At 52.2% G+C, this 22,754-nt stretch overlaps 1 protein-coding gene across 1 annotated transcript in view; it reads right to left on the reverse strand.

The window, feature by feature from the left end:
- Positions 1–369: 369 nt before the first annotated feature.
- Znf385c (zinc finger protein 385C) overlaps positions 370–22,754 on the reverse strand; it is a 33,178-nt gene continuing 10,793 nt past the window's right edge. Inside the window, exons 3-9 of the mRNA XM_036197218.1 lie at positions 9,337–9,485; positions 6,428–6,538; positions 4,315–4,480; positions 2,683–2,979; positions 2,087–2,283; positions 1,734–1,844; positions 370–1,284 (exon numbers count right to left, since the gene is read on the reverse strand). Coding sequence (XP_036053111.1) covers positions 1,048–1,284; positions 1,734–1,844; positions 2,087–2,283; positions 2,683–2,979; positions 4,315–4,480; positions 6,428–6,538; positions 9,337–9,485 — 1,268 coding nt within the window. The 3' untranslated portion in view covers positions 370–1,047. The remainder of the gene's footprint in view (positions 1,285–1,733; positions 1,845–2,086; positions 2,284–2,682; positions 2,980–4,314; positions 4,481–6,427; positions 6,539–9,336; positions 9,486–22,754) is intronic.

The following is a 22,754-nucleotide window of genomic DNA, read 5'->3' on the forward strand; positions in this document are numbered from 1 at the left end:
CCATTGGAAATAGATTTCGGGGGAGGGGGGTTACAAGTAGAAACACTGGCGAAGTCCCGTATTGAATGGGGGTGGTACTGGCTTTGGCAACATGAAAGTGGATCTTGAGGGCATGTAGGACTGCGTACCAGCCCTGAGCTCCACAGTTGGAGAGACTGGCCCCCAGTCTGGAGTGGAGAGCCCCTCCCCTTAGAGGTGGGGTTCAGGGGAAACCACTGAAAGGTTACGAAGGACAGCTGTGGTAAGACAGGTCATTCTGTTAAAGCCAGGGCCAGGCGGGGTGGCGCACGCCTTTAGTCCCATCACTCAAGAGCAGAGGCAGGTGGATCTCTTGAGTTTGCCAGCCTGGTCTACAGAGTTCCAGACCAGCCAGGGCTACACAGTCAGGTCCAGCCTGAACACCACTCACCTAGCCTCACCCCTACAGAGAAGGTGGAGCTTCCCTCAACTCTGCCTCACTTTTACAGTACTTTGAAGGACTTTGGGGGCCTCTTATCTCCATGGTCCTGTGCCATACTCCATGGTCAACTTTTGTGTTTGTTTTGAAACAGTATCTAGCTATATGGCCCAAGCTGACTGAACTCATGGTTCAGATGCCAGGATTTTGGGCAAGTACCACCACACCTGGCTACCATATGGTAAACATGGCCAATAGGTTCCAACCCAGTCAGTGTGAGCTCCCTGTTTCCAGTGGCTGTTCAGAGGGTCCTAGAACATGGCAAGAGAGGCTGGCTTGTGGGAGCTAAGATGTGGGGTCTTCACTGTGAGTCTGATTGGGGTAGGGGTATGAGAGCACCATGTGGCTGGGACTGGTCTTGCATAGATCTTTGGGATTCATGGAGCCATAGATGTAGGGCAGCCCAGGACTGGCCCAAGAAAGGAGAGTCATGACGGTCCTCAGACCCAGGGGACTGGGAAAATCCCAGTCTGAGTGAAGAGCAGTTACCCCCAGGTTGGGTGGGAACCCGCAAATGGCCAACGGCAGTCTCTGGGATGTGGAGACAAGTGCTTGCCAGGAAGAGAGAGGATGTGGCCATCCTGAGACCGCTAATAGGGGGCAAAGAGGATGGGTCCTGCAGCAGGGCGGACGGCTCCTGCTGGAGTGCGGAACAGAGCCGGGCCCAGGACAGGAGCTGGGAAGAGGGTGGCAGCTGCCGTTGCAGCTGGCCGGAGGGCCAGGGGCCCGGGCAGGGCACAGATAGCAGCAGCTGTGGTGGGCAGCGGACTGGGCAGGAAGCGGGCTGCCAGTGTCTTGGTGAGTTGCTTCTGCAAGGCCAATTTAGACTACAAAAAACAGAAAGATAAATAGGGTCTCCGATACCAGAGAAGCCCACCCCCTCCCGGGGACACATCCAGAAGCTTTTTTGCCTCAGGGACGTGACTTTTAGAGTCTAACCGCCTCCTTCCCACCCCCAAACAGCCATTCCAGAGGGCTTGCTGGGCCACCTGTCTTCCTGCCCAGCAGATGCACAACCTCAGGACAGACAGCCAGGACACTGGGAGGGGAGGAAGAGATGGTCCCTAGAATAAGCACGCCCACCCCTGGCTTTTGCCCACATATTGTGACCTTAGCCCACCCCACCCACCCTAAATTCCTCTGGGCATAGCCCACCCCTAACCCTGCCCCTGTCCAGGCAGCTGCAGGGCTGGCACCTTCCCGCCACGCCCTAAGCCTTTCAGCTGGCCCTTTCTCCTACTCTCCCCCTGGTAGACGGTTGCCTAGAGACAGGTACCTTGAGGACGCTCACAGCCAGTGCTGCCTGTTTCTGCAGCTTGCTGTGCTGGCTGGAGGGCTTGGGGGGCTTCCCAGCCAGGCGATCTTTGTGCCTCCGGCTGCTCATATGCTAACAGGCAGACAGAATGGGAGTGAGATGAGGAAGACCACAGAACCCAAAATTATTCTGTTGCCCAGACTATCTTAGACTTCCTCTACCCACAGATCTCACATCCAACACACACATGATGGGTTCTCACGATGGGGCAGCCCCAGGCGACCTTCTTGCCCTGCCACATCCACCCATCAGTGGGCATCAACGCTTCCTCCCTTGCTCTGATGTCCACCCAGTCCCGGTCTTCCTTCTCCTACCTGCTTGAGTTGGGTCTCTGAATTGACCTGGAGCTGACAGAGGGCACAGTGGAAAGGAGGGTTAGGTCCCTGCCGACCCCCACGGTTCCCTATCACTCTCTTTGTCTTGTGTCCAGCCCCTCCCTGGGACACAGGTCGGCCCCGGCCCCTTCGGGGAGCCCCTTGATGACCTTCCACCATCCATCGGTGCTTAGCTCCTGGAAGGAAAGAAGTCTGTCAGTACAGAAGGGAGGCCACAGCACCAAACTAGGTAGCTGGCTGTCCCTTGTAAACCTTGCTCCGCACACGCACACGGTTCTCCAGCCATGTGGGCTTCCCTTCCCAGCACACCTGGCTTGTCTGTGGCTTCCTGTGGACATCTCCCAAAGAAGGCCTCCTTATAGGCATCTGGGCTAAAGCCCTTTCCTTTTGATCCAAGAATGGAAGAGGGTACTCCTGTCCTTAGCAACCTTCAGTTCTGGTTGCTGCAGACTTCTCTTCCCAATGCCCCCTCCCTTGGGATCAAGAGGAGGACCCAGAAATGCCTGCGTAGTAACCGTGGCTAGGGTTCCTCTGTCACCCAGCGGTAGATGCCCTGGATCCTGGGGAGCACTGACCTGTGTTGTGAGCCTGAAGCTGAGAGGCTGAGTTTGCTGTCACTTTACACGTAGGGCAGTAGAGGCACCCTTTTCCACGCCTGCCTTCCCCATTCACTCCACTTCCCACAGCCACTTCTGCTGGCTCAGGCCCTGGTGCTTCTCTGCCAGGATCTGGGGAGCAGGGTGGGCAGGACGAGGAAGAAGAGGAAGAGGAAGCAGCGGCATCCGAGAGGTCTGAGTGGGCTGGCTCTCTGGCTGATGTGTCTGGGGTCGGTGATAGCTGAAGTGAAGGGCCGAGAGGAGGGGATGCAGGATCTGCAAGGAGATGGGGCATATGGGGAGATTCCAGCCCCTGAGGCTGAGCACTGATGGTGGAGATAGCGTGGGAGGGTGGGAAGCTTCCCAGTGCAAGGAAAGCTAGGATCACCTTGCCACCAACTCTCTAGACAAACTCGGGCCTCAGTTTCCCTGTATAGAAGTCATAAAACTGGAAGGAGCAGGGTGCCCTGACATTCTAGTGCCTCAGCATTAAGTAAGCAGAAGTCTTAACCAGAAAGATGTGCTAGAATGGCTATAAAAATATTATTCATAAAAGCATAAACTGGAAATTGCAGAGTCCATCACACAGGAAAATGGTGGTATATCCATGCACTAGAGTAACACACAGCAGCGAAAACCAAAAACTACATGTAAACTCAAACACACAATGAATGTTGACAGGTTTTTGTTTGGTCAGGGTCTCCTGCATCTCATGCTGGTCATGAACTCACTATGTAGTTGAGGATGCCCTCGAACTTCTAATCCTCCTGCTCCCACCTCTCAAGGTTGTGATCGTGGGTTTGTGCCACTATGCCCGATTTGTGTTGGTACTGGGATCAAACGCAGGATTTCCCATGTGGTATGTAAACACTCTACCCACTGAGCTACACACCCAGCCCCCTGTCCTTTGTTTTCTGTGACAGGGTCTTATGGGACCTAGGCTAGCCTTGGACTCAATGCATAGCCCAGACAGACCCAGAACTCTCAATTCTCCCTCCTTGGCCTATAAGGCTTCTCCCCTCTGGCCCTTCGGGGAGAAAACAAAACAAAACAAAACAAAACAAAACAAAACAAAACAAAACAAAACAAAATAACATATCCACATTTGTTTGCAGACCACTGACCTCTGGATTGTGGAGAAAATATGTTTCTACTGTTTCAGCCACCTACTTGGTAGCCGCTTGTTCTGCCAGGGTTAGGGAACGGACCCAGGTAGTAGTTAGGAAGGATCCTAGCTCAGGCTAGGAGTGCCTGGCAGCATGTTACCTGATCCAGATGAGCCTGAGCAAAGTCAGTAAACAGTAGGTGTCTGCCCCTGCCTGTGTATACAGAATAATTTCCCAGCAAGAAAGATGGTGAAGGGCTAGAGATGGGCTTAGCGGTTAAGAGCATTCACAGCTCTTACAGCAGATGACGACCCCTAGGACCCACACTGGGCCCTCACACCTCTCTGTTCCATGGGCCCGCATGCATGCACGCACGCAAAACAACACAAAGACAACCCAAGTTTGGGGAAAAAAAAAAGAGAGAGAGAAAGCTGGTGAAGAGCCAGAGTCACTTAGGCCACTGACAGAAGCCAGCCTCGATGGGGGACCCGAGTTCAGGACTGACCTCTGCTCTGTGGACTTCTGGGACCTCCACTGGCTGGAGGTGAAGCTGAAGATGCTACCGTCCTGTTTGGGGTCAGGTTTCGAGGCCTCTGCTTGCTCTTGGCAGCCTCAACAGCCTTGAGTTTTCTGGCATGTCTGTGGCCCTTGTAATGAGCTTCTGCCTGGTTCTGGAAAAGGGAGGGGAGGTCACAAGCCTCATCCAGGAGTGAAGTTGAGCAGGAGGACAGGCCAGAGGGATATGGGGTTAAAGGGGCACAAGGCTTGAGCACAAGAGCTGAAGTCGGTGGCTCCGTCATCTGGTCCTGAGGTTTACAGGATGTGTCCTCACAGGAACTCTAAAGCCTCTGCATTCAGAACCAAGCTTAGCCATTTATAAGCTATTCTTCTTTAGGTAAGTGTGTGTGTGTGTGTGTGTGTGTGTGTGTGTGTGTGTGTGTGTGTGTGTGTGTTGAACTGGGAATTGAACACAAAGTCTCATGGGAACTAGGCAAATGCTCTCTCCACTAGGGCCGCATCTCCCGCCCTGTTTGCTTCTACTGTGTGTTCCCAGATCCAAAGTCCAGGCACATTCACCAAGTGATTCCATTAGTGTCTTCCTGTATATACAGAATATTCTGGAAGTGGACCACTTATTGTGTGCTCTAGGCTGGCTTTAAACTCATGATCCTCCTGCCTCAGCCTCCCAAGTGCTGGCATCACAGGTGTGCAGCACTGTGGCCAGCTTTAAGCTTTGTGACTGTCCAGGTTAAGTGGGATAGGAATTGTAAGTTCAGTTTAAAAAGTAGGGGCTCCTGAATGTTAAGGGCTGCGCATATGAAAAGCACAGAAGTACTCATATTTTGGGCTTATGTACTCCAAAAACATTCATCCCATTGCTTTTTTGTTTGTTTGTTTGTTTGTTTTTGTTTTTGTTTGTTTGTTTGTTTTTGGTTTTTTGAGACAGAGTTTCTCTGTAGCTTTGGAGCCTGTCCTGGACTAGCTCTGTAGACCAGGCTGGCCTCAAACTCACAGAAATCCGCCTGCCTCTGCCTCCCGAGTGCTGGGATTACAGGCGTGCGCTGCCACCACCGCCCCGCCCATTGTTCATTTTTTAATACTGAGCATTTTGCAGTTGGCCCAGCCATTCTGCCAGGGCCTAGGTATGGAGACAATGTCCCTTCCAGCAATTCTCTTTGCCTTCTCTTTGTGGAATGATGTGACCTAAGCATCTGGAAAGAACACAGGTGGGCTATCAGCATCCTCTCTACTTCCCTAAGAGTCTCTGCTGAGGCTTCTCAAGTCCTATTTCCCAAAGGCGGGGCAGACCAGCCTCCACAGCCTTCCTTGAACTCTGCGGCTACAACCCACGGTGGCTTTGACATCTAACCCAAACCGCACAGTAAAGATCCTACTCTCCCCCAGGATAGGCTGCGGTAGGTGTATGCAGACCTCAGGGTCAGCCAGGACTGGGTTCAAATCCTGGCAATGATATTTCCCAGCAGTGTCCTCAGGCAAGCTGTTTATCCACTCTGAGACTGCATCCTCAGAAAAGTGGAGATGGTAATTGTGCCTCTGTACCTCTCACAGATGCATCATGGGAGTCCATTAAGACGATAAAGAATAGTCATGCACACCTTTAATCTCAGCACTAGGGAGGCAGAGGCAGGCAGATTTCTGTGAGTTCAAGGCCGGCCTGGTCTATAGTTCCAGGATATCTAGAGCTCCATAGACTCTGTCTGGACAGCAACAACAAAATTCACTGAACCTGGGCATGGTGGCGCACAAATTTCATACCAGCACTAGGGAGGCAGTGACAGGTGGACCTCTGTGAGTCTGAGGCCAGCCTAGTTTCTATATCAAGTTCCTGCACCCCCGCAAAGATACTGGGGTGAATACATGCTTTAAACATCTCGGGTGAAGACCAGGAGCTCATACTATTGCCTCCGGGACATCCAAAAGATGTGTGCGAAGCAGAGGGGAGGAAAATGGAATCCCAGTAGGCTACATGTGGGCAGGAGGGGTTATGAGAAAGGACAGGAGTCAGCAGAGGGTGGGGGGCATTAGAGCACAGTTCCTTTACAACAGCCCAAAGGAGACCCACATCCCTCCCACCCGTTTCTATGACTCCCTCTCACCGCTGAGTTGAACCTCAGGTGACAGATGTTACAGGAGATGAACAGCTTCTTCTTCAGAGGGGAGGGAACCCCAAACGTGTGGCTGATGACAGCTTTCTGGACAGGGTCCATCTGTGAGGGTGAACGATAGGGCTAAGTTCCTCCTGCATGCTCCGGAGAGGTGCAGTTCCAAATCCGGTCAGCCTCCCAGACCTCTCCTGCCCTGTAGCTGTACCCCAGACAAGGGGACAGCCTAATCTAGGCAGAACCGATCCATCAGGCAGCAAGGGGATAGCCAGGGTGACCTGAATACTTAGAGTCATGGCCTGACTCTCGCAGGATCACCTTGGCATCTCTTGCTGCCCTTCTGACCTTAGTTTGGGGGTTCTGTTTTCTCTTTCCAAAGGGGTGCAGGATTGGGTCAAAGAGTTGAGCACAGACTGCAGCGGGAAAGGACAAAGATGCTGTGGTGGGATTCCCTTTCTCCCAACCCAGCTTTTGTGTCTGGCCCTGCTGGTGGGGGCGAGAAACCCTACCTGACTAGCTAATTCTGCTACTGTCCCAGAGTCTGACGTCTGCTAAGGAGAGTGAAAGCCATGGCCAGGGAGGCGAGTGGCCAAGCAAGACAGCACAGGGAGGCCTGAGGCCCCCAAGTAGCAGGATATGGAATATGAGCTTGAGTGTTTTCTTTCTTCTTCCAATTGTAAGTTTTGTACACTCTTTCCATCTATCTATCTATCTATCTATCTATCTATCTATCTATCTATCTATGTATCTATCTATCTATGTATCTATCTATCTATCTATCTATCTATCTATCTATCTATCTATGTATCTATCTATCTATGTATCTATCTATCTATCTATGTATGTATCTATCTATCTATGTATCTATCTATGTATCTATCTAAGCTATCTATCTATCTATCTATCTATCTATCTATCTATCTATCTATCTATCTAAGGCAAGGTCTTGGATGTCCTGTCTTCCTGCCTCTGCTTCCAAGTATTGGGATGATAGATATGCAACATTGTGCAATTTTATTTTCTTTCTTTTGAGATAGAGTCTCGAGCAGTCTAGGTTGGTCTCAAACTCACTTTGCACTTTGTAGTTGATCTTAAATTGTTCCTCCTGCCTCTACCTCCCAAGTGTTGGGATTAAAGACATGTGCCACCATATCTGCTTTATGTAGTGCTGAGAATCAAACCCTAGCTTTGCACATGCTAGGCAAGCACTCTACCAACTGAACTATAGTCTAAGCCACTTCAACATTATTTTTCCTGTTGTCTTTTCTCAGGGGCCTAAGTTTTGGGGTTTTGTTCTGTTTTGACACAGAGCCTCACCACATAGCTCAGACTGGCCTTTAACTGACTGTATAGCCCAGGTTGTCATTGCACACATTTCTTCTGCCTTACTCTCCAGAGCGCTAGCATTAAAGGTAGGGCCACCATGCTGTGCTTTAGAGGCCTAGGTTGTTAGATTCAAACCAGAAGTTGTCTGGGTTAGTCACAAGGAACTTCCCAAACCTTCCTTCCCACGGGAGGGTACTGGAGGTGGGAAGAGAATATGCTGGAGAGACTGCCCTGAGAACAGAGGTCCCAACCTGGACAGTGCCAAGGTAGAGCCGAGCCAGCATCAGGACCTTAATGGAGGTCTTGGCAGTGGGCCAACAGTGGTGTCACCTGCCTTTGAGAGACAATGCCTTTGAGCAGTGAACACATCTGTAAATGACAGTAGGGGCTGAAGTCCATAGACCCATGCCCAAATGTCTCATACTCCTCAGGACTTGCGTTCAACCCTGGAGGTGGCAAGAGGGAGGAGACTCCTACAGGTTACTGGGAGGACATGTGACATAGTCTCCTGAGGACGGAGTGGAGTTCATCCGTGATTTCATCTGATTTTCAGAATGAAAAGGGGTGCTGTTCCTCACACCTCATGGGGTACTCCTAACATTTGTCCTACACCCCACACACACATAAATGAGTGCACACACACACACACACACACACACACACACACACACGCACACCATAACTGAATGCATGCACATGAGAAATATACAGACACCAAGCACATAAGCTTAGAAGCAGAAAGACACTCTCAGACACAGATATTATACAACCACGGATGGTCTCTCAGTCACCTAAAACACATACATACCAGCACATAAGAGAAGGTACAAAGACGTCCAAAGCCCTCAGATTCACATGCACACATCATACATACAATTCCCTAGGCATACACACAAAAGTCCTCACAAAAAATATACAAATTCACACCCACCCATAACACACAGACCTCCAGAGACACAAGCTCCAACACAAAGACATAACTCAAGATCTAGCGTGATGGCTCAGCAGTGAAAAGCACTTGTTGTGCAACCATAAGGACTGGAGTTCGGATCCCAGCACCCACACAACCAACCAGGTGCCCTAGCAAGTCTGTAATTGCAGCTCCAATGGAGATAGAGGCAGGAGGACTGCTGTGTCTTGCTGGTCCCTAGCCTCACTGAGAAAACAGGAGCTCCAGGTTCAGGGAGAGGTCCTAGAGGACATCCAATGACCTCCTTCTGGCTGCTGCACATGCATAGGCATGTGTACCCACACATGGGAACATACAGTGACTCAAACACATGACTAAATAGAGAAATAATAAAATGATCTTTAACCCCAAAATCAAAGATACAACCCAATGCACACAGTCACATCTGGATCACCCACAAAAAAAAACAAAACAAAAACAAACAAACAAAAAAAAAAAAAAAAAAAAAACCACATCTCTGGACAGTTTTGATGGTGGGGTAGGAATTTCTAGCTAGGAGACAGCTGGGTTCTGGGTCCCTATTTGGTAGCACCTAGGGTCAGCTGAGTCACCTTCTTTGCCCACCCCCACATTTGCACATGTCCCCACCCTCCTGCCCAGCCCATACCGTGCTGAAGTTGGGGAAGAGACTGAGCGGGGTGGTGCCGTTGAAGTGGAGGGCGAGTAAGTGCTTGAAGTCCAGCGGGGTTTGCAGAGCCCGGGTGGGCAGGGTCAAGGAGGCCAGCAGTGGGCTGGGGGCGCTGGAGGCCTGGCCTGCTGCAGGAAGAAGAAGGGCAGGGTCTGAAGTGAGGAGCCAGAAGGCTCTCTCCCACCTCTGCTGCCTGCCGGAAAGAAAGGCTGTTTTACAGCCAGGACAGGAACTCTTGGCTCCCTCTTTATAACTGCACCAGCCGAACCCTGTTGGGGAAGGAGAGTCGGGGAGTCTACAGCTCAAGCCTCCTATGCAGAAGAGTGACCCTCTCTCATAGACAGGGTCAGCACAGTGACTCAAATAGACACCCAAAGAGAGTCTAGCCAAGAGAGGGGTCAGAGGAGTCAGGGTCGACATACACACAACTATGTTGACAGCCTGGTGTTCTGTGTCCCCACTTTATCCCACAGCACCAACCTCAGGGAGTGTAAGGAAAGGTCAGTTCCCTTTCCTCTCACTAACTGTCCCCTCTCTCCCTTTAGGCTTCACACCACTCACAGAAGGGATGAAGACAAATCCACAGCACGGGGCTGGAGAGATGGCACAGTGGTTAGAGCACTAGTCATTCTTCTACAGGACCTAGGTTTGAGTCCCAACTCACAACTGTAACTTCAGTTCCAGCAGACACAATGCCTGCTTCTGACCTCTGCAGGCATCAGGCACACATCGGGTGCCCATACATATATGCAGCAGGCAAAGCATTCGTAAGTATAAAATAAATCTAAAGGTCCCAAAAAATTAAATACGAAAGAAACCCACAGAATTCTGAAGGTTTGGGTCTCCAGTTCTGGTGAGACCCCAGACCAGTCCTCAGGACCCCCAGGAACAACACTATGGTTTTGCAGTCTTTAGTCTTAACAGTGTAAAGCAAAGCAGGAGAGAGCTGGGAACTGACAAACCAAGTTTTAAGGAAGGAAAGAAAGGAGGAAAAAAAAAAAAAGCAAATATCAATCCAGGTTATTGGAGACTTTCTCGGGACCTGTAATTGCAAAACCAAGAGAAGTCCTTTTCAATTCTTGGGTGTTAACCCTCTGAAACACAAGATGGGTTTATTTAGCATCTGTAGATGTATGCCTATAAACACAGTCATTACAGAAAAGCCCGCAGGCAGCAGGGGGAGGGGGTGGGGAGGCAGGGCACCACTGCCTCCCTGGAATCAGCGTACACTTGGCCTATTAGCTTGTGCCCAGCTAGCACTGCGCTGTGGGAGAGAAACAAGCACTGTCCTTTGGATCGCAATCTCTGGGGAAAAGAGACACTGCAAAGCATGGGGCGAGGACATTCTCAGGGACCCCGACTTCTTTATCTCTGTTCCCCCAGTTCCTCAAGCCCAACCTTCTTTCCTCCAACCGAAACCCCGAGGAAGGGTCCAGAAGAGAGGAAAAGCAAACTCTGAAAGGCCGGAAGGCACTTGGAACTGTCCAGACCCTAGCTAGCACCTCTACCACTTGCCCTGGCGTCTCTTTCCTCCCAGGCCAGAGGTCTGGTTTGCTGAAGAGCCGGGACAGCACAGTAAGTCAGCTTGAGGGTAGTATGGTTAAGGCTGTGTGTGCTCTCCCTTCGATTTCCACTGTCGTGGGCTAAGGAGAGGGGAGGCTGCCCCCGGGTGAAGTGCCACCCCAGGAGTCCCTCTCCCATCTACTTTCTAAGAGCTCCATTCATGCAGTGGGGGCTGGGGGAGGGGGGGAACGGCATCCATCGAGACCTTCACCACGGTGGCCACCATGGCCTGCCCGGGCCACCGCTCTGTCCTCACCAACTCAACTTGCGGCGGCTGCCCACCTTGCCCAGCAGCCCCGCGTCCACGGGCAGCGCCAAGACTAGGGAGGCGAAGTTAGGGAAGAGTTCGTGCAGCTCAGAACGTATGCACGCCAGCTTGGCGCACAGCGCCCATGGGCAGAGGCTCCCGAGGCTGGCCACCATGCGTTTGAAGAGCACGAAGTCGCCAGGCACGCTGGTGCACCAGTGCCCCGCAGCAGCACCAGCAGAGCACCCTGGCCGTGCGCACCCCGATCGAAGACCAGCGCCACGGTGGCCACTGCATCCAACAAGAGTCTGGGGAAGGGGACACCACATGCGCGCGCATGGAACCCCGGAAAGCTTCCTGGAGGCGGGCGCCCCAAGCCTGGCAGAGAAGCTCCAGAGTAGCCCAGCATTCGTCTCCCCGGTTGGGGTCGGGCTCAGAGATCTCCAGGTACTGCAGGAAGCCGGGGAGCCGCGCTGAGCTTGCTGCGAAGCTGTGGCTGCAGCAGGACCTGGGCAAGCTCCTCCACCAAGGCAGAGTGTAGTAGAGCAGCGGGAGGCTGAAGGCTACAGAAAGCGAACAGTGCAGCAGCCGTCCATCCGGGGAGGCCGGGGCAAATGGCTCCCAGGTTGCGCACCAAGCAAGGCCAGGCCTCAGCCACTACTTCCACAATGGGCAAACAGGGAGGACCAATGTACTGGCCCAGGACCCGCCAAGTCAATAGCTGCAGGGTCCAAGGCTGCAGGGAGTTCAGGGACCATGTGGGAACTGGGGTCACCATGCAGACATGGGGGGGATTAGGGTATGTCGGGCCAGGGAGACAGTGACCAGTGACGATCCATGAGCAATGGGCAAGTAGCCCTGAGCTGCAGACTGACACTCCCCAGTAGGTTCCTGGGGAGGCTTGAATTGAGCCAGGCCAGTTTGGGTGCAGATATGCCCAAAATCTGTAGAATGTCTAGAAGTTGGCTAACGATAGCCTCACCTTCCTGTAGCCTACACTGCGCAACAAAGTGGAAGCGGGCTGGCCTCCTCATGGGGACACCAAAGTGGCCAAAAGGGTTTGGGACTCTGTCCAGTCCCTGGTCTCTTCTAACACCAGCCCCACCTATGGACATGCCTTCAGGTGCTGACAGTCCTCTGTGTGCAAGACACGGGCAAACAGCCACCTGTGACAGCCACGGAGAAAAGAGGAAGGGCAGAGTTAGGCTTATCCTCCAGGCTGTGGGGAGGGGGCACAGGCAATATAGGGTTGTTGGAGCACAAGCTTGGGCCAGACAGACTCTGCCACTTATTGACTGTACTGTCCTGAGCAAGTCACTTTATCTGTCTGAGCTTTGGTTTTCTCAGCTCTAGTACCAGGCTACCATGAGTTAGAAGTGTAAATTTTTGTTATTGCGTTTATGAACGTAAAGCAATTCACAAACCATAAAGAATGCTAAGAAGGGTGGATTGCTGTGGCTTTTTTGTTTGTTTGTTTACTTGTTTGTTTTGTTTTTGTTTTTGTGTTTTTTGGCCCCAATCTGCTTTATTCCTGCAGGGGCAGGGCTTTGATAGACATATTCACTAGCAATTCCCAGCCATCCAAGGGTCTCAGCCATGTGTTGTTTGTCTCTGCAGAATGAATCCAATCTTCACCCCCACCCCAACACCTGCAGCTGAACCCAGGCAGAGCTGTAGGGTTCACAACTCTAGGAGCCTCACACATCATTTATAGCTTGAAGTGGAATCAGGGATAAAAGTGGGAAATCCATGGAACGTCCAGGCTCTGGACTGTACAATGCCCTACCCTGGAAGCAGGAAGACTTCCTTTTCCGGTGCCTATTACAAAGGCAGATCTTTACCATCTCCTGGTTTTTTGTTTTTTAATGTATCCCAGGCTGGCCTCCAGTTCACTATGTAAACTAAAGATAACCTTGACTTCTGATCTTCCTGCCTTACTCTCCCAAGTGCTGGGATTACAGGCCTGTGCCACTACATCTATTTCTGAATGTTTTATTTTGTGTTGTTTTGTTTTTGAGACAGAGTTTCTCTGTGTAACAGCCCTAGATATCTTGGAATTCACTTTGTACATCTGGCTGGCCTAGAACTCACAGAGATCCTTCCTGCCTCTGCCTCCCAAGTACTGGGATTAAAATATGTGTGCCACCACACCCAGCTGAATTTTTAAAATTGAAATTGAGTTTTTCAAAAGTGCGGTGAAAAACTCATCAAACCCAATGATACGTCAATCAGGGCCCCAGATCACCAGTTTCCAACCTCTGGCCCAGGGAGCGAGAAGTGTGACTGTTCACCCAATGACAGGCTTCACCCCAGCTCTGGCTTCTTCACTGTTGTATTCAATGTGCCAGGCATGTAGGCAGTCTTTGGTGAAGGTTTGACATAGTGGACGTATGAATGAAGTGTGGTGGTTCCTACCCAGGGGCCTGGCATACTGGAGCCTTTCCCAGGTGGCTTAGAGCCTCCCTCCCCCTAATCCTCCCCTTATCTCTGGCTGCCACCCACCTGCATATCCCTCACCCTCATGGGGCTGTAGTATTCGCCATGCTCTGTGCCCAGCAGTGCCTGACACAGGCTGAACCTCTGCAGCTAGAGCAGGGCAGAACATTGGTTATCAGGCACATCCTCTTTAGCTACGTAGTACACAGTGGCCAGCACAGCCACTCCAGCTAGGTCTGCCTCCACCTTGATGGCCCCAGAGGTGGGAGTGGTTGTCAGGTTGCCATAGGTCCCTTCACCCACAAGCAGGGCCTTCCAGAGCGGGCTGCCCCTGGTTGACTGCCAGAGCCTGGAGGCAGTGAGCGCCTGCGGTGACATGATGCAGCAGGGCATGGTGTTGGAAGCGTCAGTGCCCACTGTGATGGCATTCCCGGCTTTGCCATGCTTGCTGCGCACCAAGGCCTGGAGACACTCTAGACGGAGGAGTATCAGCTTCACTTGTTGTCAGAGTTCAGTCAGGGAAACCCTTCCTTCCACTGCTCATTGAAGCTCGGCTTGCACTTCTCATTGGAGTGGGAAGCCTCTCCAGCGGGCTTCTTCCCGGGGGGCGCCATGCCTGCTCTCAGGGCAGGGGACCCAGGACCTCCTCCTAATGCTCATGACCTTCTGCTTCCCTTGCCCACACAGCAACCCCCTAGATAAGAAGCTGGTGGAGGAAGCTGGTGGAGAGGCCAGAGAAGGACAACCCACCAAGCCAAGGGGGACTAGCCATCCAACTAAGCTCGGAAAATTTATTCCAGCTCTGCCATAGGAGACCGGAGATGAAAGAGACAAGAGAGAGATGTTGGGAAGAATGGGGACTATGCTGTCCACAGGGATGGGCTGGACTGGATGGGAGGGCTGTTGAGAACATGCAGAGTTATGCAGTGAGCCACATTTGGGGAGAGGTAAAGGGCCATAGTCAAGATTTTTTTTGTTTTGTTTTTTTTGTTTTTGTTTTTGAGACAAGGTTTCTCTGTAGCTTTGGAGGCTGTCCTGGAACTCCCTTTGTAGACCAGGCTGGTCTCAAACTCACCGAGATCCACCTGCCTCTGCTTCTCAAGTGCTGGGATTACAGGCGTGCGCCACCACCGCCTGGCATAGTCGAGATTTTTAAAACTGAGACCTGGAGACAGATGTAATTCTCGGGGCTCCTGAGTATTTTGTACCTGAGCCAGGCCTACAACACAGACCTCCTGATTCCAAACCCACAGGATGTTGTCCTCAAAGTCCACAGATGCCTGTATTATCAGAAGGAAATCAATACACAGCTGAGCATCCCAAGGCCATCTGCTTTCCCCTGGTACATCTGTCCACTGGTACATCTGTACATCTGGTACACACAAGCGCTGCCTCATACTTAGGAATACTAGCGTGTGGTCCTGGGGAGGGTAGCTCAGAAATAGGCCACAGAGTGAGGACAGACTGAAGGTCTTGTCCGATTGGGTCAGGCCTGCCAACTGTACCTCCCAGTAAAGTGATGTTTGTCCTCTCTTGTGCCAAATAGCAGCAGCAGCAACCACAGTTTACCCCGTCAGTGGAAACTGAGCCAGGCCCTGGGTTAAGACCCCCACATGATTCCCAAAGGAGACCAAGATTATTACTGTCTGTGGGTGGGGAACCCAAGACATCGGACTTAGTCACTCCCCAAGGTTTCTCAAGCATCAAGCAGCTGAGGTACAGTCAGAACGCTCAGCTTCCTGCTGCCATAGGCCGCACTGCAAACCATGGGCTACATTGCCTCTTGTCCCAGCAGCCTCCTTAGGCCCAGGTCAGGCTGTCACCCTCTTGCCTGGGTCACTGGAGGAGTCTCTGATTCTGCACTGTCCCCCTACAGCCAGAGAACAGCCAGCTCCCACCATCCAGCTGTGGACCTCCCTTGCTTTGCCTCTTCAGTGAGACCTTAAGTCAAGCACTGTGCCCAGAGCCAAGACTTTCCCAACCTCTGAATATCTCTGGATTTTTAGCACTCCTGTCTGCCTAGCCACCTCCAAAAAGGCTGTTTTATAAAGCTGCGGAAGTTGTTACTGTGTTCCGTCTCTCTGTCTCTCTCTCCATCTCTGTCTCTCTGGAGACTGAACCCAGGTCCCGAACACTCTAGGCACCCTCATCCCCTGAGCCTACAATTCCCGGTCTTCTGTCCTTGATCAGATCCCCCGCCTCCACTCCTTGAGACCATCTCAGACCCCAATCCTCACTGCTGGGATGGCATCTGGCCTGTCTGAGGCAGTTCCCTATGTGCAGTGTATCCATTATCCAGGAACGCCATTATCCAGGAAGTTCCTCCATTTTCTGTCACTGCCCATGCTGTTCCCTCCAGCCCACACCTTACACACTTCTGGTTCTGTTGCCTCAAGTCATTTCCCTCCTGTACATTCCCCAAGGACAGGAAAGACAACCAGCTTCTCTTTTCTTTTTTCTCTCTTTGAGATAAGGTCACATGTAGACCAAGCTGGCCTCAAACATGCTATAAAAAGGATGACCTTGGCCAGGTGGTGCTGGCACATGCCTTTAATCTCAGCACTCGGGTCACAGAGCCAGGCAAATTTCTGTAAGTTCGAGGCCAGCCTGGTCTACTGAGCGAGATCCAGGACAGGCACCAAAACTACACAGAGAAACACTGTCTTGAAAAACAAAAACAAAAAACAAACAAACAAACAAAAAAAGATGACCTTGAATGTCTTATTCTCCTACCTCTAGCCCCTGATTACAGATGTGTTCACCACATCCAGCTCTATGCATGCTAGAGCTCAAAACCAGAGGTCCCTGATGTTAGGCAAGAACTCTACAAACTGAGTCACATCTCCAGGCCAGTAACTTCTTCCTGTATGAACTCCAGATAGGGCAATAGTACCTGACTTCTAAAACATGTATCACAAAATTTGTGAAAGAATTTTTAAAAGCAAGCCAAGTGTGTGTGTGGAGGGGGGCGAGAGGGTTCACGTATGCGCATGTGCAGCAGTTCGACCCTGGGCATCGGCTAGGGGTTAAAATAGATTCCTCCCTCACCTTTTCTTCTCAACAGCCTGTGATTCTAACGTTTTATACTGCTCCCCACCCAAAGGATGGAAGAACGGGAGACAAATGCAAGACCACAATCAGGTGACAGATTCCTCCCGTACTCCTAGAACCCAAGTGTCCCATCCCATCCTGCAGAAGAGCAAAATGAGAACACTGAAAATGAAAACACGAAGATGTTTTCAATCAAAATTGTATGTGGAACCTAGGAAGGTGAAGGCCAAACTGACATTGTTCCAGACTGCAGTCCTTAGACCCTGGGAATGCTTCATCAGAATTCAGGGGCAGAAGAGCAGGCATCTTCATGGAATAACATCATCCTGGCTGCCACCCAGCACACAGGGTCCAAGGAAACCACATTTTGTAGTTGTGCCATGATTGGAAAAGATCAATGCTCACCTCCGAGATCCAGAGGCACCAACCCACACAGGCAGTGCTAGACATAGATGCCGGGCACATGCGCACATACATCTCCCCATGGTGAAACCAAATCTAATGTCTAGGACATGATGCTCGTGCAGTGACACACATCCCCTCAGGCGCCCAGTGTGAGCCTGCTTGTACACACAGATGGGCATGATCAACAACAGATCAGTGGACACAGACCCTTCCGGATGTCTTTAGATAACTAGAAACCATAAGCATGAGCTGAGCGGCACACGCCTTGGCAAAGAAAGACGCAAACACACCGAGATGGGGAGCCAGGACAAGTGTGTGCACACACTTCCCTACCAAACCAGATACATCTGACTCATAAGTTCATCCAACCAAACAGTCCCCTATTCCTCTCATGGCACTCCAAGCTACAGGGCAGAGGTAGAGACCTCTCAGAGGCACACATATGTGCACGCACATGCACATATAAAGGTGACAATACTGTTTCTATCATAGATAAAACAAAAACTCAGAGGGAGAGGCCCATGAGGCCCTGCACCTCCCTGGGAGGTCTACAAGCAGTTCCTGCTTCCTAGGGGAGGGAGAGGCATTTTCTTTAGTGGTGTAGCCATGGGTCAGGCACCCACAGTCCTGTAAATAACCTCTCCTACAGGCATGCTCTCCAGGGATTATTTGGGAAGAGGAAGGGAGTCAGCAGGAGCGGACAAGGGAGGATGATGGGGAGAGAACCAACATGCATTATATTGCAAGTATGAAAATGTCATGATGAGCCGGGCGGCAGTGATGCATGCCTTTAATCCCAGCACTCAGGAGGTAGAGCCAGGTGGATCTCTGTGAGTTCAAGGCCAGCCTGGTCTACAAAGCAAGATCCAGGACAGGCACCAAACAACACAGAGAGACCCTGTCTCAAAAAAAAAAAAAACAAACTAACTAAAAAAAAAAAAAAAAGAAGAAAAGAAAATGTCATGATGAAACCCATTAGTATACATAATTAATATATGCTAATGACTTTTTTAATATGCAAAGAAATGGAAATCCAGAGGGAGGGCCAATGGTGGGATGGGATGGAGAATGGCAACGCAGGGGTGGGGGTGGGATGCAGATTGAACTGAGACCCAATACTTGCCCACTCCACTCCCTGGTAGGATTCTAAGTATGGCCAAGGGTCCCTCCTCACATTCACCAGAGCCTACCTCTCACTTCTGGGATGTCTGGAGTGTGCTGATGCTTCAGACCCTGTCCAAGCGAGAGAAACTCCAAAACCCAATAGCTAGAGAACTCCACTATGCCCCCTTAGCCCCACTGCCTCCACACCCCTGTCCCTGGAAGAGCTTTCCAGAAACTTTTGAGAGCTGCTTTTCTCCAAAAACGCCCTGACAGCCAGATGCATGCCTGTAATCCCAGTGCTGAGGCTGAGACAGGATGGTGAGTTTAAAGCCATCCTTGGTTACAGAGTAAGTTCAAAACCAGCCTGGGTGGCAGCAAGAGTTTGTGGGAGCCGGGTGGGCAGGGTGTGTGTGGGTGGGGGGGGGGGGAAACAAAAACAAAAGACCTGAAAAGACCCTATGTGGGGAGGAAAGGAGGGGTAGGGACACAGGTAAAGTGGGGTGTGAGGGTACTGGTCTGACCCCCGTGTCCAGGCTGTCTCTCGGCTAGAAGCTTTCTGCTCCCATCTTGCCTTCTCTGTGTCTCTCCACAGACGAGACAACAGCTCTTCAGCCCCTTCCAATGCCTCCCCTCTCTTGGCCCTTCCAGGAGGGGAAGATTTCCTAGAAGTCTTTAGCTCAGGGTCCCCCACACATTTACCCAGATGTGCAGCACCCTGGAATCCTCAGGGTACACTCTCCAGCTGTTCCTCCTCTCCCTCCTTTGTTCTCAGGCACAGTCCAGGCTAGGTAGGACTGGGGTCAGGTAGGGGAGTCTACTGACTTTGGGTCCCCAGCAGACAACCACTGGGGGTCAACAGTAGCAGGGAAAGGATGGGTGGGGTGGGGGAGGCGACCACCCTTTTCTGGAAGCCTCTGAGCCCGGCCCCCACTCCCCACCCAGCTCAGGCGACCTCAGCACTCACCCAAGAGCATTCTCAGCCTTTGGAGACGCCACACAGCAGAGAGCAGAGCAGGAGCAGAGGGAATCCAGCCAGAGTGACAGAGGGGTGGGGATGTGAAGGACAGGAGGGGAGGGCTTGGGGGAGGGACTCCCAGTTAGGCTGGAAAGCCCAGTTCCCCTTTGCCAGAAAAGGAGTGCCCAGTCCCTGATTTCTGAGTCCCAACCATGGGGGGCTGAGCGGAGTGCGATCTTTGCCAGTCTGCAGGAGTGTGAGGGAATGTGGAAACCAGGGACGGAGGAGAGAGAGAGAGTGGAGTGCATCCTACTCACCCCCCTCCTGTGCCCCAGGGTCCCTGCCTTGTGCTGAAACAAAAGGCTGACTTTGTCCACAGAGAACCTCCAGGGACAGAGGTACTACCCCCCCCCCCCACTTCACCCCTGCATTGCTGCAAGGCTCCCCTGCTTCTGGACTTGCTGAAGCCCCTATTCTCGCCACTTCCTCCTCTCCTGGTTATCACCTCATATTTACCTGCTCTTACTGGAGGGGAAACAGAGAGGTGTCACAGAGGGCTAGCACTGAGGTAGGAAGGGAGCCCAGGTTAGCCCCTTAGACCTGTTACCTCTGCAATGTCAGGAGGGAAGTGGGGAGTAGTCTGCCAGATCAGGGAGAACTTCTGACACCTGGCTGGGGGTTCCATCCCTTCTCTCTGCCCTTGCTCCTTCCTCCCCCTCCCCCTCCAGGTGCTCAAAGCTGGCTCCCAACTCATCTGAGCACCTGGTTGGGGGGGGGGGCGTAGTGCTGGTGGTGGGGTGGAAAAGAGGAGACAGTCAGGCCACAGCTGGGATCCAGTCTCGAATTCCAAACCAGTTCAGCATCCTGTCTCCATCAGACAATGACCAGACTAACTAGTAATCTCAGGGCAGCCAATGCCTGCCCCACAAAGCCTAGGGAAGAACTGACCATGGCTGTTTTTTGTTAGGAAGGGGCTCTGAGGGGAAGGAGCTGTCTGTGTGGGGAAAGAAAAGAAACCCAAGCCCAGAGTTAATGAACCCACCCAGAGACACAGAAGTTCTGCCTTCTTCCAAGCAGAGATCTAAGTTAAGCCCCTAATTCTTCACCCAGACAGCCTTGCCTCTCTGGGTGGTCTGAGGGGCAGGTCTTACCTGGGGGAAGAGGATGTTTTGGCTGTCTTGGGAGAATGTAGGAGACATTTCTGTCACCTGTCATCAAATGAGGATGCAGTAGGAGACACTGGCTGGGCTCAGTGGTCTGGAGGGAATACTATTTCTTTGAAGCTTGCACCTGCCGGCCTCAGGATGATGGGGCTGGAGGTGGGTGCAGGGTTGGGGGGCGGGAGGGAACCTCAGTGAAGAGGAATAAGCAACCCAGAGAGATGGGAGGGAAGGGGGGAGGTGGGGGGCTGCTTCCGGAGCCTCCTGGCGAGACTGAAATTAATCCATCTGTGGGGAGCAGTGGGTGAGGAGCGCTCATCAAGCAGGTGACTCAGGCATGACCCACACCTTTGATTTCCAGGGCTCAGGGTACAGCCAGAGGCCTCGAAGATCAAAGTGGGAGAGGAGAAAGAGGGTTGGGGGAGTTCTGGGGTGTAGGGAGGGGTGTGGAGTGGGGAAGACTCCACTCTGCTTGCCACAACTACAGGCACCTTTGACTTCATCTGACCCTGTCCCTCCCTGTGTCTACCTACATTCTCCCTCCAGGGTTCCTCTAGCCACTTCAGTAAGCCAGAGCTTAAGGCATTTCTGAAGTCCCTTCCTGTTCCTTCAGGTTCCCATTACAATGCACAGGATGGATGGTGAGGGAAAGGGCCTGGGCTCATACTCAATTAGATAGTGCCATTTACCCAAAGTCAGATCCCTCTTCCTCCCTTCCTTCCTTCCTTCCTTCCTCCCTTCCTTCCTTCCTTCCTTCCTTCCTTCCTCCCTTCCTTCCTTCCTTCCTCCCTTCCTTCCTTCCTTCCTCCCTCCCTCCCTCCCTCCCTCCCTTCCTTCCTTCCTCCCTCCCTTCCTTCCTTCCTCCCTTCCTTCCTTCCTTCCTTCCTCCCTTCCTTCATTATTTGTTTGTTTGTTTGTTTATTTTGAGACAAGGTCTCACTATGTAGCCCTGGCTGTCCTAGAACTCCCTGCATAGACCAGGCTGGCCTTGGCCTTGAACTCACAGAGATCCACCTGCCTCTGCCTCCTGAGTGCTGGGATTAAAGGTGTGTATGACCACCATGCTGGGCCTGGTTCCCCACTTTAAGTGGAGGAAACACAGACCAGAGATGTGGCTGGAGGTTCATGAGCACCTGTGTAATTGTCTTGCTGGACCTACTTCCTCAGGCCAACCCCCTTTCCCATTCTCAAACACTGTGGTGCTCCCTCTCTCCTCTCTCTCTCTCTCTCTCTCTCTCTCTCTCTCTCTCTCTCTCTCTCAAAAAGGTTTTACCATATAGCCCTGCCTGGCTAGCCTAAAACTCTCTACATCTACCAGGCCTTGAACTCTTAGCAACCTTCTTGGCCTTGCCTCCCAAGTGTTGGGATAACAGGCATATGCCACCATGACCAGCTCAACCTCTCTCTCTTCATGTGTGAGTTACTCTCTTCAGCCACGGTAGGAGTGTGAGATAGGATTGAGAGTCAGACACCTGGCATCAAAGCCCAGCTAGCTGGCTTTGGGTATGTTATTTTCTCTGAGCGCCATAGTCCCGCATATAGAGTGAGAGCTGAACACCCTCATCGGCTGGCTTGGGATGGGGGCTGCCTGCTGGGGGGTGTCTACCTGCTTTGTGAGCAGTTTGGCTCTATAATAATACTCTATAGAGCAGGGGAAGGCCACAGCTCCCCACCCAGGCCTCCCAACTCTCTGTGCTGCTCCAACATCTGGATTGAAGCCAGGGAGCTGTGCCTACACCTTTGTGTCTGCAGAGCTTGAAGAATCGATGTAAGTAGTTTAGGGTGGTGTCTGTGTGTGATGAGTAGGGTCACTGGCTTCAGCCTCAGTGTTCCTGGTGCCCACATCCCCATCCCCTGAGAGCAGGGTAAGGGAGTAAAGGCTAGCCCAAGACACATCCCTCCAGACTGAAGGGACCCCCTGGGTGGCAGACTGTGACAGCAGATGTGGAGGCTTGGGGAGTACCAAGAGGTGGAGATGGGGAAGCGTAACCCAGGTTTGGCTGTGAGAGCTCCTGCAGCTGGTGGCGGCTAAGGAAGGAGGCCTCTGACCTGAGCCAGAGAGGAAAGCTCAAGGAGGAGGGGGCCACGCCCACCGCTGTCGCTCCTCCTACACGCCACCCCAGGAAGGACAGCAGGAGGGGGTCCTGGCTTCACTGCCTGTGACTGCCTGTCGCTAGGGAAGCCTCTAGCCCCAAAGGACCCTAATCAAAGTGACAGCTGTGGTTCCAGGAGACAAGGACCTCGGGTCTCCTTGTGTGGTGTGGCATCTCAGGGAGTGCCAAGGAATTAGGCAGCTGGTTGAAGGTTCCCCACCTCCAGCTTCCCTGAACTAGGTGGGGATCTCTCCATTTCCCAGGGGAGCTCCAGCAGCCCCAGCCTGGTCCCACACCAGGCCGGAACCAGTTTTCAGCAGGACTCAGAGCCCCATGGCTTTTCTTCCCCCAGCTGATTCCACCTTGGGCGGCTGCTAGCTAGC

This window comes from Onychomys torridus, chromosome 8 (assembly GCF_903995425.1).
Source record: "Onychomys torridus chromosome 8, mOncTor1.1, whole genome shotgun sequence".
NCBI lineage: Eukaryota > Metazoa > Chordata > Mammalia > Rodentia > Cricetidae > Onychomys > Onychomys torridus.